Source organism: Nilaparvata lugens, chromosome 6 (genome assembly GCF_014356525.2).
Source record: "Nilaparvata lugens isolate BPH chromosome 6, ASM1435652v1, whole genome shotgun sequence".
Lineage (NCBI taxonomy): Eukaryota > Metazoa > Arthropoda > Insecta > Hemiptera > Delphacidae > Nilaparvata > Nilaparvata lugens.
The window spans coordinates 61277942-61298314 of NC_052509.1; the positions used below are offsets into that span (position 1 = coordinate 61277942).

A 20373-nucleotide genomic window follows, 5' to 3' on the forward strand; every position below is an offset into this window, starting at 1 on the left:
ACTCAAATCTTGGTTAGATTGATACCTTCCATTTTGTGTGTATTCTGTGGCTGAACGGTTGCTCATGAGTCATGACTGACAGATGCTCCCCCTGTTGATCATAATATTTTGTAAACGAAACTAGAACTTAACCTATTTCATTGTAATCAATTGAAATGGAAAACCATCAGGTGATTGGAGTAGTTTTAAATGCTTTGTGAAATATTTTAAATGTTATTGAATTTATGTAATCATGCATTTCTCTGCTCCCAAATACATTATAATGGAGTCCATCATTTGTAAACAACCTCATATTCAGCCATGTCAGTTTACGTTCAGCTACTCTATTTACGTTCTTTTCCATCGGTGGAAAAGTACGATTAACTGATCAGTGAACGAACCGGATATGACCTATTTTTTTGCTTATCAGTTAGACCAAAGACCTTGAAGAGGTATAAACGCACAATACCTATGCCTTCCCAATGCTAGCTCTTACTTGAAATTAAAGGTTCCATTGAGGTATTTTAGCGCAAGATATTATATAATATATATTTTTTGTAATATTATAGATCACAAAAATCTTCAAGATCTTTAGTATGTAATAATCTTTCAGGCTGTCCCCTTAATGGCCGATTTCAATTCCAAATAATCTAGCGCTGCATGTGAGTCTATGCATCGTTCAACGACAAAACAGTACTTCGTTCAGAGCCACGTTCACTCACCGATCTCATCGTTCACTCACCGATCAGTGGCTTTGAACTCAACCCATGATTATCTGATTTGTTGACATGACCAACGATATAATCTTAGTTATCCCATTACATGGTGAACAATGTCTCAATGAAACGCCTTACTGGATCAAAAAAAAATACATGATTGGAATAATTCTTTACTTTGTGTTGGACACTGGATAACAGTTTATCAGAATTAAATTGAGCTTCATTCTGTTATATTTCTAATCCTTATTTACTAAAACGTAATTTTTAAACAACAGGAAACCTAGGATCTTGTCAGGTATTAGAACGTGTCCGTTCTTTAACAGACCCAGTCAACTATCCTATCGACAAAATGATGACGTTTTCACGCTCAATTAGATGACACTAATCATCGATAGACATTCGACTGACACTCCTACAGGTGGTTCATCCATGTAGGAGACGGGTGTTGAGGGGTACAACACCTTCCCCCCCCCCCCAACTGTATGAGAGCCCTTTTAATGACTGGGAGTTGACATTTATGAGCTGTGAGGGGGTGGGTGTCTGAGAGAGGGGAACAGGAATGAAAGCGTCCTGTCATTATGTCATTGATGAGTGTCCCCACCTTACCAACCTTGTTCCCCTCTCTATCACTCTCGTAAACCCCCTTTGTGGACCCCCTCTTACCAACCTTGTTCCCCTCTCTATCCCTCTTGTAAACCCCCCTTGTGGACCCCCTCTTACCAACCTTGTTCCCCTCTCTATCCATCTTGTAAACCCCCCTTGTAGACCCCCTCTTACCATCCTTGTTCCCCTCTCTATCCATCTTGCAAACCCCCCTTGTGGACCCCCTCTTACCAACCTTGTTCCCCTCTCTATCACTCTTGTAAACCCCACTTGTGGACCCCCTCTTACCAACCTTGTTCCCCTCTCTATCGACTCTTGTAAACTCCCCTTGCGGACCCCCTCTTACCAACCTTGTTCCCCTCTCTATCCCTCTTGTGGACCCCCTCTTACCATCCTTGTTCCCCTCTCTATCCCTCTTGTAAACCCCCCTTTTGGACCCCTTCTTATCAACCTTGTTCCCCTCTCTATCCATCTTGTAAACCCCCCTTGTGGACCCCCTCTTACCAACCTTGTTCACCTCTCTATCCCTCTTATAAACCCTCTTGTAAGCCCCCTCTTACCTCTTTCATTACCCCCTCCCCCAACAGAACTGGTCTTATCACTGACATCCATCTGTCGCTGAAAAGAGGGGGGAATCGCTACTCGGTTGTCATCAGTGTATTTGTAACGAACGTTCATGTTATAACTGTCAGCATTAATTGAACGAAGAACGTTGAGGTTACTTATGAGGAATGCTGACTAGCCGGTTGTCATCAGTGTGCTAGTGACATTCACTTCATTCTGTCAGCGTTAGTTAAATAGGAGGCTCTGAGATAATTCATAAGGAATGCTGACAGTTTGAAGTGAATTCCAGTAAAATAGACTGGTGAATTCTACTTGTGTATTTGTTGTACTGTCTGAACGATAATCGATAACACACAGAGGTCGATTGACTTGATCATGGTGATTTTATCCTTTGTATTGGAGTACAGTATGTAATACTAAAGACTGAGTTAAAGGCTGGATCTGTGGTAATGAAAATGGACAATGGAGTAATGTAGGTATTTTTGGTACTCTGTGTTGAGAACTAATTGTTGGATTTTAGAATGAGTTAGAAATCATAGTCTCATTGTAGTTACATCATTAATTGTTCTCGCTTATAGAGGCTAGTGATTACAGATGTTAGGTTAATACTGGTGTGATAAAATAATTGGAATGAAGCGAACTACAATTTCAAAATGAAGTGGATGATTGATACATTTGATTGATTTGAAACATTCAAACAAGTCTGAGATATATTACTTTTAACATGAAGAGGAGAAACTCATTTCTCCCTCCACAGTTTGTAGCGTAGACACAGACAGACATCCTGTGCACAATTGGATGCGCCGTGTCATTTTGCTTCATGCTCTTGTGATGAAAACAATATTATACCTGCTGACCAGTATAATTATACGACTTGGAACATTGCCAGCAATAGCTGGAAGGGGAGTGTTGGTGCGTCGCGTTGGAAAGCTCTCTCACACAGACACAAAAGAAGGAGAATGCTGCTAGGTAGTGGGAGTGATTAGTGGAGGATAGAGCATCGGACCTCTCCGTCTTCGAGAAAAGAGCCGTGTTAAAAGTAATTTCTCTCCCACTTTAGTTTCGACCTACTTCAGCCATTTTCAAGTTTAAATGCAAGAATAAACAAGTTAATCTGATATCAACTTGTTTATTCATGCATCTAAACTTGGGAATGGCCAAAGTAAAGTAGTTAGAGACTAGTTGTTTGAAATGTTGTACAGTTTTAAAATGTTTTCAATAAAAGGGTACTTCATGTTTGTAAACTGTTTTTATTAATTTCAATAAAGTAGCCCATACAAGTAAAGTAATTTTGATCAATCTTTGTATTCCAAGTAACATCACCATTTCAGATTTCGTCGATTCAAATGTAGACTTCCAAATTGTAGAGAAATTTTTAGTTGAGAGCAGAGTAAATACGCAATTGAATTTTGTGATCCATCACAAACTACCTAGAGTAGAATAGAATAGTTTTACATATTATAAATACATGGATCTCGTCAAGTAAATATGAAATGAACAAACTTCAGATAACATGGAACAGCATGAGATAACATAGAAGAACATTTGGCATATAAAGACTAGATTACAAATTGATTCATTTTATGGTATCAAATTCGCTGTCAAGGTATTCTATGGTATTACTATATGATGGATGATCCATCAAGTTCTAATACTTGAACGATTAGTCACTGACCTTGGACTCGTTCTAGTGTTTAAACTTGATGGGAATACACAATTTCCATTCTTACTCGTGTATATTCATTCATGTTCCTTTACTATGTTTGGTATGAATGAACCGCCATTGTTGTGACGTTTGTACGAACCGCCTATTGTGGGAGTGGCTTATCTAGGCCAATAGCAGACGTTCACTTTAAGAAGCCGTTCATTCACCAATCATATCGCTTGATCTCTACTATTTATCATATTCTGCTGCTCTGTACTTCAGTTTCTGTTCATCATAGATGGTGTAACAAACAAAACTGGTAACTCAATATTTTAATAAATTCGAGTTTGTGACAGTATTCAGTGTTATCATCCAATATTCTTGAAACTGTTTTTCAAGTTGTGGTATCACTATTCTTATCCTAGGGACTTTCTGTGGAAACCTTTTCCTTTTGTTTGTATTACACTGTATTATCCATTGTTCATTCGATAATGTGCTAAGAGAGCAAATATGGCATGCTATTCCTTTTGATCTCATATGTATCTTCAAATAATAAATTTAGTCTAATAAAGTATTCTATTAGGGCTACTTGATTTGTTAGTTGAAAAATATAGATATATCAATCACAATATTGCCTTCACACGAAATATTTTGTTAGTATTCGACAAAGATTGGAATCCTTTTTTCGTATAGATTAAAAAAAATATGTAATTCATGATTTGTGATTCTTGTTAACGAGTTTGATTTATGTTTGTTGCAGCCCCCGAAGTGCAGACATCGTCAGTATGCAGCATAATGAGTGACATGTACTCCTTAGGCATGGTGATATGTGCCATCTTCAATCAAGGCCGACCTCTCATACAGGCCAACCATAGCAGTTCAGCCTATCTCAAGCAGATCGAAGTGGTGAGTGTTCAAAAACCAATTTATTCAATAATTGTATCCATTTGGTTTGACGTTCAATAAGAAGCTATTTAAAAAAATATATTTTTAAAATATACTCTTGTTCATCTATTACGTTGTGGAACTCATAACCCTAAGTTATCTACATCACATTTGACTACTATTTATTTAGTTTTTAGGAAGCACGTGGGACAGCTGCATGACTCGCATTCCCTATGCTACTCTGATAGTCACGATCATTTGTGTGATCATTCAAAACCAACTTGAGGACAAAGGAACAGATTACATTCCAAAACTTCTTTTCATCACAATTTCATAAAATAAATTGTCCAAATGAAGGTTATGTGAGATAATAAGCTAATTTCTTTTAATTAATTACTAATTACTTTTTAATTGAACTCACTACTGACGCTCAAGTGTTACTTTTGCCAGTAGAGCCAAAATTGTATTATTACTTTGCTTAATATTATCACATCTTCTAAATAAATTGATGAACAGTCTTCCTCGAGACTTCCTGAATCTTAATATGAATATCGGAAAAGGAAGAAAATGGATAAATATATACTTGAATATAATCTTAGTGAACTCCTATTTCAATAGTCTCCCTAGTTTTTGAATCAAAAGATCTTGAGTTACTTGCTTACGATTAAAAACAGTTTGCACCCATTTGATTGCTTCAGTCAATTGTCAACTTATCATCAATTGTTTTGTTTGTTCTGTTAGCTTAGTTTCGTAGTACTCCTTTTCATTCCTCCTTTTTTTAGTTAACTTGTTCATAGTATCATAGTAGTACCGTAATGTAATTAAATATGATTATTGTCATCGTTGGTAATTGCAAAACCATTAGGTTCCATAAGCATAACTATTAAATAATAGCTATGCGAACTTTGTTGTTCAATTAGTCTAATGCTTGTTTTATTCATAATCTTGCTTTCTTCTTTATAATTATAATCTCTGTCACCTCATCTCTGGAAAGTTTCCACTTTTATTTTTTTAGGTACCTACCTACGTTAGTTATAATAATTATAAACTCGTTTGTAATTCTCTTTGTGTCTTTGTTTGATCTTTTTTTAATAACCTACTTGCGCACAGGTTTTAAACCTATGCAGGTATAATTTCTCCTCAAATATTACCCGTAATTATTTATAATAGACATTATATTTATTCTAGCAGCAATGTTACTTTCTTATTAATAAACTATAAATATATAGCTACATTTAACATCAACTTGCTAATGCAATAAGTAAGTTCCCTTATTGTTTTTCGTTTTCTTTGATTGTAATGTTTTTTTTTGGAAAATGAAGTTCAAAGTTCAAAGTTTCTTCTTCTATATGCCGGCTCCTCGACGGAGATTGGCGATCATCAATGCAATCTGGATTCTATCGACTGCAGCTCGGAACAGAAATGTTGAGTCAATGTTGAACCACTCTCTCAGGTTCTTTAACCAGGATGTTTTCCTTCTTCCAGGCCGGCGTCTTCCTTCAATTTTGCCCTCCATTATCAACTGCAGGAATCTGTACTTCTCATTGCGCATCACATGTCCAAAATACTGAAGCTTCTGACTCTTAATACAGTAAAGAACCTCCACTGTAGTCCCAATTCGTTCTAATACCTCAGAATTCCTCACCTTTTCTGTCCATGAAATACGAAGAATGCGCCGATACAACCACAGTTCAAACGCCTGCAGCTTTGCCTCCAATGCCTTCGTTAATGTCCATCCCTCATGCCCATACAACAACAATGGAATGATGTAGCACTTCAATTATCACATAATCTTGTAAATTATATTGTACTGTATACTTCTCAAATGTTGTACTTTTGTTAACTTTATAACTATTATTATTCCGTAATTGTAGAATAATGTCTGTAAAATTATTTGGCAAATGGAATTTCAATTTCAATTTCAATATAAAGTGAATGAATGTTGTGTTGATCATTACACAGACAATAAGAGGATAAAGTTATATCCAAAAAAGGAACATGTTTAACATTTACTTGAATCAACAAAACTTCAAGAAGGGTCTACATAAGTATAGTGGATTCAATTATTTATCCTTGTAAACTTGACTTCATGACTTCAAGTTAGCAGAAATCATTATTATTTATTAATTTTTACTTTCCTTGCCCTATCACCATAGGTAAGGAAAGTATTGCTTTCCGAAACAAATTAAGGTACCCAAATTTCTATACGTTTCAAGGTCCCCTGAGTCCAAAAAAGTGGTTTTTGGTTATTGGTCTGTATGTGTGTGTGTGGTGTGTGTGTGTGTGTGTGTGTGTGTGTGTGTGTGTGTGTGTGTGTGTGTGTGTGTGTTTGTGTGTGTGTGTGTGTGTGTGTGTGTGTGTGTATGAATGTATGTGTGTCTGTGTCACGATATCTCATCTCCCAAATAATGGAATGACTTGAGATTTGGAACTTGAGGTCTTTCCTCTATAAGGATCCTACACGAACAATTTCGATCCAATACAATCCAAGATGGCGGCTAAAATGGCGAAAATGATGTCATAAACAGGGTTTTCCGTGATTTTCTAAATAATGGCTTGAACGATTTTGATGAAATTCATGCCTGAAATAGTCATTGATAAGCTCTAACAACTGCCACGAGTCCCATACCTGTAAAAATTCCGGGAGCTCCGCCCCATCTATGCAAAGTTTGATTTTAGAATTCCAATTATCAGGCTTCAGCTACAATTTAAACAAAAAATTTCTAGTGGAAAAGATTGAGCATAGAAATCTCTACAATTCATGTTCAGTAACATTTTTACCTAAAATTGAAAATAAGCTCGAAATTCGAGAAAATGTGATTATTCAATTGCAAACTGTTGGCAACTGTTGATTCTATTAAATGATTCACTATGAAGAGATAGCAGACCTCGTATGTCTCCAGCGTTATTGTCCTGTCACCAGCTGGCTCAGATCTTTGAATAGAATACTTGAGATGCGCGTGAACACTAGCGTCAGGTGATCAATTTTCATAACAGCAAGGAAAGTTGTGTGAGTGCGCCACACCAGATTTTTTATCATTCACAACCAACTTAATGACAGAGAAACAGGCTACATTCCAAAACTTCTTTTTATCACAATTTCATTAAATTAATGTGAGACAATAAGCTAATTACTTTGTAATGGAACTCACTACTGGCGTTCAAGTTTTACTTTTGCCTGTAGAGTCAAAACTGTATTATTACTTTACTTAATATTATCACATAATCTTGTTAATTATATTGTACTGTATACTTCTCAAATGTTGTACTTTTGTTAACTTTATTACTTTCATTATTTTGTAATTGTAGAAATGTCTGTAAAATTATTTGGCAAATGAAATTTCAATTTCAATTTCAATATAGAGTGAATGAATGTTGAGTTGATCATTCAACAGACAACAAAAAATTCAAGTTGAATCCAAAAGTCGAACATGTTCAACATTCACTTGAATCAAAAAAAACTTGAAGAAGGGTCCACATTAGTGGAGTGGATTCAAGTATCTATCCTTGTAAACTTGACTCCAAGTTAGCAGAAATCATTATTATTTATTAATATTATTTATTTTCCGTGCATACAAGTAATTGACCGAGCGAAGTGAGGTCTAAGATTCAAGTCGACGGTTTGGCATTCCTCTTAATGTATGAATGTTCATATGTTTATATGTTTTTATGTTGCGCATTTACGGCGTAACGCGGTAATAGAATTTCATGAAATTTGACAGGTATGGTTCCTTTTTAAATTGCGCGTCGACGTATATACAAGTTTTTTTGGAAATTTTGCATTTCAAGGATAATATAAACGGAAAAATGAGCCTCCTTTACACGCCAATATTACCGTAAAAATCAGACTATAGAATTATTCATCATAAATCAGCTGTCTAGTGGACTATAATACTACCCGTTCAAAAACATCGAACATCTTGAAAATGTATCTTCCCATTAACGTTAGTAGACAGTTGACTATAATACTACCCGTTCAAAAACATCGAAACATCTTGAAAACTGTATCTTTCCATCAACGTTGTAGACAGTTGCAGCCAGGCCTCATTACAGCGCTCACGCTCACATTCCCAGGACGACACGTCACGGTTCGATATAGGACAGAAAGCTCTATGTTTATTTAGGAATTTTTCTAGACTTTTTTGATTGATAAATTATTTATTAATTTTTGAGAAAACATAACAACAGGTCAATGTAACTCACTGAGCGCGAGGTCTACTGTTCACAGAACTACTAGTTACAAATCATATAAATAATATGATCGGAAAAGATCAACAGGCATGGCTCAAAGCTATTCTATTCCCAAATTTTGATAATGAATAACAAGTCCGAAAAAGTAGGTTATGTTCTCACTGTTGAAAGTTCAATTTTGTCCAAAACTATAATAATATGAGCAAATTTTGAATTTAGAAGGATTAAAACACCAAGTTATAGTCAAATATTACACTCAATTATTACCGCACTTTGAATAATCATTAATTTTATACACACGTCAAAAAAAATCAAGGAGACTTGACCAATGTGAACGACCCTTCATGAATAACGTTAATGTCGTCAATGCTTTCCATTTTACCAAAGCTTACAGTTTGGGGTGAGCATCAGTAGCCGAACAAATGAAGCTCATCGTCCATTCAAGTTTGTGAGTTGTTTGAGTCAGTAGACGATCGATGGTTGGCTGTTGGATGGGCTTTTAACATTCAAATCAGTTGCCGCCAACACCATCGGCTGATTTCCATTGCATACTGATGCCAGGCCGACTCCATTCCTCGATTTATTGCCCTTCCAACAATGCTCCTGTATATTTATCATCGGCTGGGATTCGCAATGCACATTCCTAGGAAAGGTTTATCCATACGAGTTGCATGGATTGGATACGTTTATATATTTCCACATCCTTGGAATAGGTTAATTGATACGAGTTGCATAGATTGAATAGGTTTTTATAGTTTATCATCGTACAGCAAATTCCTAGAATAGGTTTATCCTCACGAGTTGCATAGATTGGATACGTTTATATATTTGCAAATTCTTGGAATAGGTTAATCCATACGAGCTGCATAGATTGAATAGGTTTATCATCGTACAGCAAATTCCTAGAATAGGTTTATCCTCACGAGTTGCATAGATTGGATACGTTTATATATTTGCAAATTCTTGGATTAGGTTTAATCCCTCGAGTTGCATAGATTGAACAGGTTTATGTAGTTGCACATTATTGGGACAGGTTTATCAAGTTGCATTGATTTCATTTGCAACATAGACCAAAAACAAACAAAATGATAGAATCTGCGATTTTAACACTTAAAACATTTAGATACCTTGAATAGCAAATTATTAGAAGCATCTGAATTTGAAAATCTACTTAGTGAAAATATTTGAGGACTGAAAATTTTGTGTGGTGAAGAACTACAAGACTTAACCTTTTCAAGTATTTTGGGATATGTGCATCCTTATCCGAATTTGAGAGAGGACTCCCTATCATTTCGATGATGCACTGATTGTATAAATGAATACATAATGAAGAATTCCATGATAATATATGAATTGAGCAATGATACTTCAACTCCTCTTCTCAATTAGCGATATCAAAAATTTGAATTTTCCATTAAATTGAGTTTCAATGCTCCTGGCATCAACGTTGACTTACACCTCACACCTTGGTAGCATAGGATAAACAATCCAGGTTTTCTCTGGTGGTAGCGTGCACCTTGATGCTGTTTATTCAAAACTTTTTTCAATATTCAAACTTAATTCTCAGATATTATCCATCATAGTTACTATATCATTAGCTATACATCGTAGCTATTTCATAATAGCTTCATCATAAGCTATAGATCATCGAAGGTTCACCATAGCTGCACCATCATCATAGCAATAACTATAGTGAGGTCTACGTTATAATTGCAGTATTTGATTATCATTGGTGTTGTTATCCTTCAGCTAAGAAGGTAGCCCTATTCTTTTCTAGCTTTGCAATGTTACCATAATTATTTGTATCTAAACAATGTTGAAATATAATGAATTAATAGAATGTTTTATGTCAATTATGGATGTTTATTATTTAATTATTGAAAAATATATTTTCTTGACAAATACAATACAATAATAATTGTTTGTATGGAACAAGGATAATAGTAAATACTACATCAGGTACACCGGATGTATATATTAAATAAATATATTTGATAAATATATACACCAAAATACATTAAAATAGAAAATATATAAATATATTATATATAATCTATTTTTATCTCATTTACCGTACGGTATGTGATAATAATAATAATAATAATAACTTTATTCTCGCAAAGAAAGCACAAACAATAATCACAAAAAATGCAAAAAAGAAAATGAAATAATATGTTGGCAATAGAAGTAAAAGTAAAAATAAAAATTAAACGTCTATATCATACAGTACCCATTTCAAAATAAAAACAGCCTCTATTGAAATAAACATCAATATTAACAGAATAGCAAAAGTAAAAGAAAATTAGTATAACAGATGAACAAAAATGAAAGAACAAAATGGCTGTCCATTCAATAATAAAAAAAACAATATATCCAATAATAAGAAAGAAAAACTGTATATAGACATAACAGAACATGCCACTGCACCAATAAATCTTAGCGGAAATAATTCTGTATGCAAATAATTTCACGAGAAATTATGTCCGCATACAGGAGCATCAGAAGAGAGGAAAATATATTTACAACAAATCAACAAATACAACATACTATGTTTTGTAAATTAAGTCTCAAATCAAAATAAAATAGAAACAACCCTCAAGAATATCTCTTTAAACAGAATTACAATATTAAATTAATAGCCCAAAGTTATTAAATAAAAACTGAAAACCGGATACAGGAGCATCAGAGCAGAAGAGAAAAATATCTTTACAACAAATACAAATGTTTTGGAAACCATTTTCCAAATCAAAATAAAATAGAAACAACTCTCAAGAATATTTTATCAAACAGATTTACAATAATTAGAGTAATAGCAGAAAGTTATTAAATGAAAACTGAAAAATCCTACAAGATTATAGAAACCACTAGCACAGGAGAACATGAGAATTAACACAGAAGCCCTCACCCACAGCATAAAACTGATATAGTATGGATCCTTGATGATAACTAATGCACAAACATCAGAGAGTAACAGAGTGAATGTTCTGTAATTCATCTCTATCCCTCAACAAAAGCCAATCCTTGAGATGGAAATTGACTTGGGATTTTTTTTCTTATTTTTAAAAAGTAGCTTCAACTGTAGTGGCATTGCATTGTAGAACTTTGGGGTTAGAAAAATGAACGTTTTCTTGAACCAAGTACAGTTCGGTCTAAAACCACGAATTTTGATATTGTTGGTCTGTCTTGTAGAACGAGGCTCAACCACCATGTCACAGTAGTCAATCGTGACACCGTCATTGCCACTGATTAAATAGTACACAGAAAGCACTTTATGCACATAGAGGTGCCTCAATGGAAGAATACCAAATCTATGGAACAAAGGGAAAGTACTATCACGATAGCCCACACAAGCCACTATTCTTATACATGATTTTTGCAGTTTTATGATAGGGCAAATTGTTGTGTAATAAGTTCTTCCCCAAAAACTCAAACAATAACTTATTCTTGAATGAACAAAAGCATGATAAATATCTTTCAAATTTTTGAGATTGCAAAAATCCTTCAACTGATACAAGACACGTAAATAAAAATGTAGGGATTTTTTTTAATTTTAGTACATGATCTTTCCATGCCAGTGTTCATGTATTTTACACTTATACCCCAATATTTTTCATTGTAACACAGCTAATCTTAAGAACTCCTCCCACACACGGACGTAATAGTCTATGTGGTTTCTAATATTCATTTTATAATTATTGTAATTGTGTTGTTAAAACTGTATGATACGTGAATAAATAAATTGAAATTGAAAAAGAAATGGATTCAGCTACTCACCATAGAAGGCAGTGGCAAGGCAGAGAATCGGCAACGCTGTTTTTCAACCTTTCTTCACTGCCATTATAACGCAGACCTCACTATAGAGTTCTCCACTATTAATGGTTAATCATAACAATATACAATGTAAACTATATTATCATAACAATAATAGGTCAATCGCATAAAAGCTAGCAATTGCTATAGTGAAGTCCACGTTATAATGACAGTGTTTTATTAGCAATGGTATTACTATCCTTGTCTATCATTCAACAAAGCGGATAGTGCTATCTCTTTCTCGCTTTGCTCTGTTCTCTGTTGCTAGATCGTCTTTTAACAATGTAGAATCTATCATTATTTAACAAAATATTCCATCTTAACGATAAAAATGTATTATGAAATTATTGATTAATATAATTTATTGCTTAATAGAATACAATTGATTATTTTAAACGAGAATGAATCTTTAATAAATTAAATCAATAAACATTGACAAGAGTAGTATAAAAAGGAGGACTCTGGGACACAAGTGTCCAAGAGTCCTCCTTCACCTCAAGGTCATCCAGGTCAACCACCCCCAACCTCAAGGTCATCCAGGTCAACCACCCTAACCGGTGTGGTTGACCTGGATGACCTTGAGGTGGGTGTGGTTGACCTAGATGACCTTGAGGTGGGTGTGGTTGACCTGGATAACCTTGAGGTGGGTGTGGTTGACCTGGATGACCTTGAGGTGGGTGTGGTTGACCTGGATGACCTTGAGGTAGGTGTGGTTGACCTAGATGACCTTGAGGTGGGTGTGGTTGACCTGGATGACCTTGAGGTTGGGGGTGGTTGACCTGGATGACCTTGAGGTTGGGGGTGGTTGACCTGGATGACCTTGAGGTGAAGGAGGACTCTGGGACACTTGTGTCCCAGAGTCCTCCTTTTTATACTACTGACAAGACAGAGGTTCGGTAATGTTGTTCTCCTTTCTTCCTCCACTACCATTATAACGTGGACCTCACTATAGTCCTAAGTAGAGCAAATTCAAGGATTCGAGTCAATCGTATTTGTAAGGCTATAACCAATGATTAGTTTTGCTAGTCACTTGATTCTAGTTTTTATTCAATCGACCTATTATCAACGTCTAAGATCCTCTCAATACATTAGACATGAAAAATAAAATATACAGGGCCTTCTATAGTTCGAATCATTCCTCATTCCTCTTCATTGAAATTTAAATTCAAAAAGTCAATCCCTCTATTATTAAGACCAGCTTAAGGCTCAACTTAACAACAATCCTGCTCGGCTTCAAGCTATCTCAACTCTTTGGTGAAACGGAGGTTAGTCGCTCAAAGGCGTTAATATTGGCGTTCCTGAGGTAGGCCACATCTCCCCCCACCACTTCCCAATCCTCACAGTCCTTTACCCTTCCCCTTCCAACCAGCTGCCTCGCCAACCTCCCACAAACCTCCAGGGGCTCGAAACCTGCTACTGTTGTTATTCTACAACCTCTCCCATCAGCACTGACTTTGCCAAGTGTGTACAATCTTCTAGCCACACTCTCCACTTGACGCTCATAAATGAAATTTTAATCATGTAGGAGTGGGATGGACATAGTTCAAGGATGATCCGAGATATTCAAACATAATTTGAGAATAGTTTCGGTGTATGGAAGGATTGTGAGCGTGTCTTGTCACATTCTTCAACGAATAACTAGTAGTTCTGTGAACAGTAGACCTCACGCAGTGTTCTCATCCACAAGTATCTGGTGTCACCTGTTCTAGTTGACTCAGTTGAATCACAATTCGCAGTTGAATGAGTGAATTATACACTTAAAAACTGTTATCTGTTTTCTCCAAGATCAAAAACTCACTCATGTTAATAAACTCAGTTCACGTTTGAATTTGTATCCCATACTAGCAGGCCCAGCGAACTTCGTACCGCCAGAGGTTCCAGAGGTAGCAGTCTTCAATCACCTATTAAATTTGTTTTTTCTAATGTGAGAATATTGCTACTGATGGGCACGCATCATGATACCATGACTGCAAAACTAATTATTGAAACCTGGCTTCTCCAGACATCTGCAGTTTATTTGCAACTTACCTGCGCTCAGACTTATGCCTTAGGTTTTTTTCCTGTATTGTATTAAGTGTATTATTTTGTATATAATATTGCATAATAGTACGTTATTATTTAATTGTATTTTTGCCTTAAAAATGGAAAATAAATTTGATTTGATTTGATATATGTAATGCATGCAATGAATAATCCACTCTTCAGCTGATTGATTATGAATAATTCTATAGCAGATTATAATAGTGATATCGAAGTATGAAGGAAATTTCTATCCCTTTCATACTGTCCATAAAATGCGAAATATCAAAAAACCTTGTGTCTACATCGACGCGCAGTTGAAAAAGGAATATTCCTGCTAAATCTCATGGAATTCTATCAACGCGTTTGGCCGTAAATGCGTTACATACATACAGACAGACGAAAAAAAATCCGAGTCAAAACATAGACCTCACTACGTTCAGTCAACTACTGGCCTCTAATCATAGATAGTGATCTGATAGTGATAATTATGAATGTATCAAATATTATCTGATCCAACCTACTATATAAGTGCTAAAACTATCAAAGCATTGAAACCTATTAAGGTATTCAGACAATATCAGTGTGTAAGTATATTCTAATTGATAAATCAGTGTGATAGATTAGTGCTCATTTATTTCTAATTGAGTCCGGTAATCCTGTCAGGTATTTGTACAGAGAAATGGTTTTGCTAGAGATTGATGATGGGGTATCAACCGGAACTAGTGTCCTAGTTCGTTCTAATGTATCGGATTTCATTTGTCCATCAATGTATCAGTTTATCCTATCAGGCAATTGATTGATTGATTGAGTACTTTATTTATGTAGATTACAATATATACTGGCTTATACACGTATATACAATAGCTTACAATACAGCAAAATTATAGATGAATTTACATAATATAGACCAAGAAAATAATTATTGAAGAATGATGTATATGACTGTATATGATATGAAAAAGCAAATTTTTAATATAATAACCATAGATGATAGTTATATTGTTATGCATCTACATAAATTGGCGGAGCTTTGGACATATCAATGTCCATTCTTCGGAAAGGATATTAAAAATATCCTCCCCACTAACTCTCTACCAAAACGTTAAGAGAGGGAGTTCAACTAGAGATTGATAATGATGATGATGTTGATGATGTAACAAATGGAGCTAGTATCTCAAATTGTTCCATGAACCAGTAGTTTTGATAATGTAGAGTTGTTCCCATTCAATTTGGGTTTTTTTCAAAATACACTAATCCCCAGTGTATCATTTCTCAATAATTATGGCATTCGATAATTATTCGTTGTGACGATCCGGATTGTAGCCATTTGGTTGTTACTGGTATGTAATGATGATGAGATAACGATTAAAGTTTTATCTGCAATTTCGAATCAGAATATCCCCAAGTATCTAACAATAAATCCTTCACCAGAATTCGAACAAATCTCGTAAGCTATGTAAGGCTGGCCACCAACGACAGATAATGCATGATGAACATGTGTAAACACACATGTCGTCATACATTGCTGCGTCATCACAGTGGAAGGCTTCGAACAGAATTTTTAAGGTTAGATTATTGTATCTCCGATTTGTTGTTGTTTATTTTTTTCTTCATTTCTCTATTTGAGGTTGATAATCTTTGGATCATCATAAATTGTAATTTCCCAGTTGAGGGGTTTATTTTATTTTTGTTGGTTTTTTATGTTAGAAGCCTCTTGCTGATGACAGTTCATCAGCCTCTTGCTGATGATGTTCTACCCAAAGACCTTAAAGATGCATAGACTCACATGCAGCGCTAGTGTCATACTTGGAATTGAAATCGGCCATTGAGGGGGCAACCTATAAGATTATTACATACCAATGCCTTTGTAATCTATAACATTACAGATATATAGATGTGATATCTCGTGCTAAAATACCCCAATGGCGGCCTTCAATTTCAAGTAAGAGCTATCATTGGGAAGGCATAGGCATTGTGGGTCTAATATCTCTTTAAGGTCTTTGGTTCTACCGTTAGTGGCCTGCCTCATATATTGCTTGGAATACTATTTGATAATCAATGATTCAATTCAATTTACACATTTACAACAAATCTTGTATTGAATCCTCGGTGTTGAGGTTAGGAACTTGGAAATGACAAAAAAAAAATTCATTAAATCATTTATCAACTAATTTTTCTGTATTTATCCCCACAACTTTTGCGATAACAACGTCGTTCCCTCATTGGAAAAGTTTAACCCCATGAATATAATCACAACAACCATCCCAAGTAGCTTTTAGAAACAGGAATAAAAATGCCAACTCAATAAACAGTCTCAGCTACTTTAGTATTGTTCTGGCAAAACGAATCCTCCCCTTAATGGCTGCCGTTTCGCACCATTATTAAGCAGTTAACGCGCTCTCCGCTGCACATAAAAATGTTCACCTAGTCGGAAAATTGAAAAATATTTCACCCAACATGTGAGGCAATTTCGTAGCCGCTGTAGCGCTGGAAAAGTCGGGAAAAAGTTCCGGGGTGAAAATTAGAGAAATAAAATAAGTGAACCTTCACTTGGATATAGCGTTGTAGAAAGAAAGCACAGAGTACCTCTGAAATCTGGTTGGATAGAAACTGGGTTTCCTGCTTTTTCTGTACTCTATTTTATGTAACTTCCTATTTGGTGTAACACATATTAAATAGGGAAGTCAATGTACCATATTATTCAAAGTCGGAAGTTACATCAATTAGAGTATAGTTTTACATGGATAAAGGAACAAGACTTGAGGTGGGAATGACCCTACTATACTTTTCCAATGTGAGTTCACATTGTAGAAAATGAGAAATAGTACTCACCTGATATGAGCAAACAAGGCAAAATTATTTAACTGGTGAAATCGAGAAGTAAAACATAAAAAACGGGTAAAAGTAGGAGAAGAAATCATAATTTGTATATTGTACCATTTGAACAGTTTTTCCATCATATCAACTGGGAAACCATGTTGAAATGTTTAAAACTCCTGGATATCATTCCAGAATATTTAATTCCCAATTTTTCATGCGAGAATCATGAATGAGGCTTTCAAAATTTCATGCGGAAGAGTAGTAGAGATTGAATGAATTTGAGGCCTCAAATCTTCAGGATAACTTCCTGAAAAACAATAATTGTTTAGGGCGATAAATATAATAAATTGAAAATTAAGATCTGAAGATATCACAGCTACAGATATATTCAAATATAGGGATACGGTTTCGGTTGTCAGATCGTTATCAATCTCTATTTAGAGAGTAATAACAGTAAATGAAAGGAGTACAGAGAAGCAGAAATTATTCTGTTCAGCGAGCAATACGATTGGTAGTTGAATGACCAATCACAGTGAACGCCTGTCATTGGCTCAATTCAGCCAGTTCACAATGGGCGGTGCATACACCAAATATGGTAAATGAGCCGCCATTGTTGTGACGTGACATGGCTTATTTTATAAGTGAATAGTCAAAGCCAATGACAGACGTTCAGAGCAATTAGTTCACTTCGATTGGCCATTCAGCCACCAATCATACTGCTTGTATATTAATATGAATCGATATTAATTCATTTCAGTTCACCAGAGAGTGATAATGATGTAACCTCATTATTTGCTATCTCAATGGATTTATGAATGCTATCACTTTCAAGGGAATCCCAATTATTTATAATTAATTATTAATTAATTATTGATTAATTATAATTATATTGTTGACATTAGAATTGATAAAATTGTATGCTTCATTGAGAGAATAAATCTGGAAACATATAATATAGTCAAGCTATCAATTCATTTACTTTGTATTTTCATAAAATAATCTCAGATGAAATATAATATTATTGTATCTCCAATGCATTTTTTCGGCTGTTTCTCATCTCTTCAAATTAAATCAAATCTTTATCAGTTCCAAAAACATAATTACAATGGCAATGGTTATAAGAGGAATTAGTGGAATACAATATAAAATGAAAAATACTTCCAAATAGGGTGAAATATAAATATCTTAAACGGGAAGTCCCTGCAAGGCTTGGAGACACCTGAGCGCAGGGGCCGACCGCTCAATGAATAACAAAAATTCAAATTTTTCGGATGTTTCTTATCTCTTCAAATCTTAATCTGTTCCAAAAACATAATATTACAATGACAATGGTTATAATAAATATGAATTAGAAAAATACTTTCAAATAGGGTTAAATATAAAATATATTAAACGGGAAGTCCCTACAAGGTTCAAAAAATCATGAGCGCAGGGACCGATTGTTTAATGATTAACAATAATGCAATGAAATAGTAATTCTTTTCATATATTCAATATGGATTAATTAGTTAATTTATTGATTAATTTCAGCTAGAGGAGCAGGTCCACAATGCGTTGCCACGTGTGCCTATCGCCCTGCAAGAAGCGACGGTGCGACTGCTGAGTCGTGAGAGTCGCAACAGGCCTACCGCCCAACTACTCTCTCTCATCAAGTATTTCAGGTAATTCAACAAAATTATTTTCATTAATCAATTATTGAATAATCCAGTTGAGCCACTAAGATTTATTCTCATTAAGCAATCACTTCGTTTGCATAATATATGTTCATTGATCAATTGAATACTTCAGGTGATTCACTGAGAGCTTTTCCTTTTATTATTTGTATACTGCAGGTAATTCACCAATTTATTCCCATTCTATCTAAATAGAATTAACGTAACAAAGAGGGAGGGTTTAAAATTACCACCCTCCCCATGAGCACAAACATTAACATCTGAACAGTACAATGTAAAAATGAGCACAAATAGTTATAATTTTATTCAACTATAATATTGATTTCTTAACCTTGAAAACTAAGAATATAAATCATTTGTTATTGGAAACTTGAAAGTTACAAAAACAGAAAATTTCCATGAGATGGTATATTTTACAATATATATCAATCCGTTCATTATACTCTCTTGTTCCTTATAAGTGTGATACAAATAATATAGGATTCTCTTCATTGATATCAGTTCTCGTCACCCGATTACTTGTCAGTTTGAAACGTTGGATGGAAGGAAATAGGAAAGGTTCGTTTTGGTTTCACTTCTTTTCTCGTATTCTTCCAAGTTCTTGTTCCATTTTCATTGTCACTTGAACTAGAAAGAGTAGATTTTCCTAACCCGGAAAGTTGGAGAGAACGAAAGAGAGAGGAGTAGGACAGTTTGTACAAGAGGAATATGAATAAGAGAAGAGAAATACAATAAGCACAGACAGTGCAAAAGCATTCTGAAGGAAATAGATGAAAAATGGCCGCACAACCCGACAGCAAATTAGTAGCAATAATGTTGACAGTAGGAATACTATTGTGACTTGAATAGCAGATTACCAACAAGTAAACGAGGGTCGTTCGTAGGATATTCGTGGGACGTTCGAAGGACGTTCGACGAAGTCTACTACATAAATATGAGAGTGACTTGTGGAAAAAGTCTTGGTTGTCGGAAAAACGAGTTTTCCGGGCGGGAAACTCAAAGGGAAAAGGGCTGAATGTTGATCGACAGCAGCAAGAAAGGGACCGATGATGTGGATGAAGTGGGGGGTGTATCAGAGGCGTTTCAAAGGGCGTGAAATCGGTCACCGAAGGGCTTCTTCCAAAAGCACCTGCACAAAGATACGGCTTTATCATGAATACTTTGTGCCGTATTTATATAATGGAAGCAGCCAGTTTCGTTGGCTTCTGTTTTTGTTCGTGTCGGAAAAACGAGTTTATCATTCATGTAACGAGTAATCATTCATGATTCAACTTGATTGCTGATCGTAACTTTTCAAACATCGAGATTAATAGCTTCAAATTAATAATTGAGATCAATATGTTGGAATTTAAGATGAAACGGTTAGTGCTCAATAATATGGTTTTCAAGAACGAATAAATTATGTATTTTCTCATAACAGAGCTCATCTACTTCAGAGGTATTCTTCTTCTAATTGGAATTG

At 35.1% G+C, this 20373-nt stretch overlaps 1 protein-coding gene across 1 annotated transcript in view; it reads left to right on the forward strand.

Moving 5' to 3' along the window:
• Positions 1-18903, forward strand: part of LOC111060257 (SCY1-like protein 2) — a 385358-nt gene extending 366455 nt beyond the window's left edge. The window contains exons 7-8 of the mRNA XM_039431498.1: positions 4271-4416; positions 18769-18903. Coding sequence (XP_039287432.1) covers positions 4271-4416; positions 18769-18903 — 281 coding nt within the window. The remainder of the gene's footprint in view (positions 1-4270; positions 4417-18768) is intronic.
• Positions 18904-20373: the final 1470 nt, after the last annotated feature.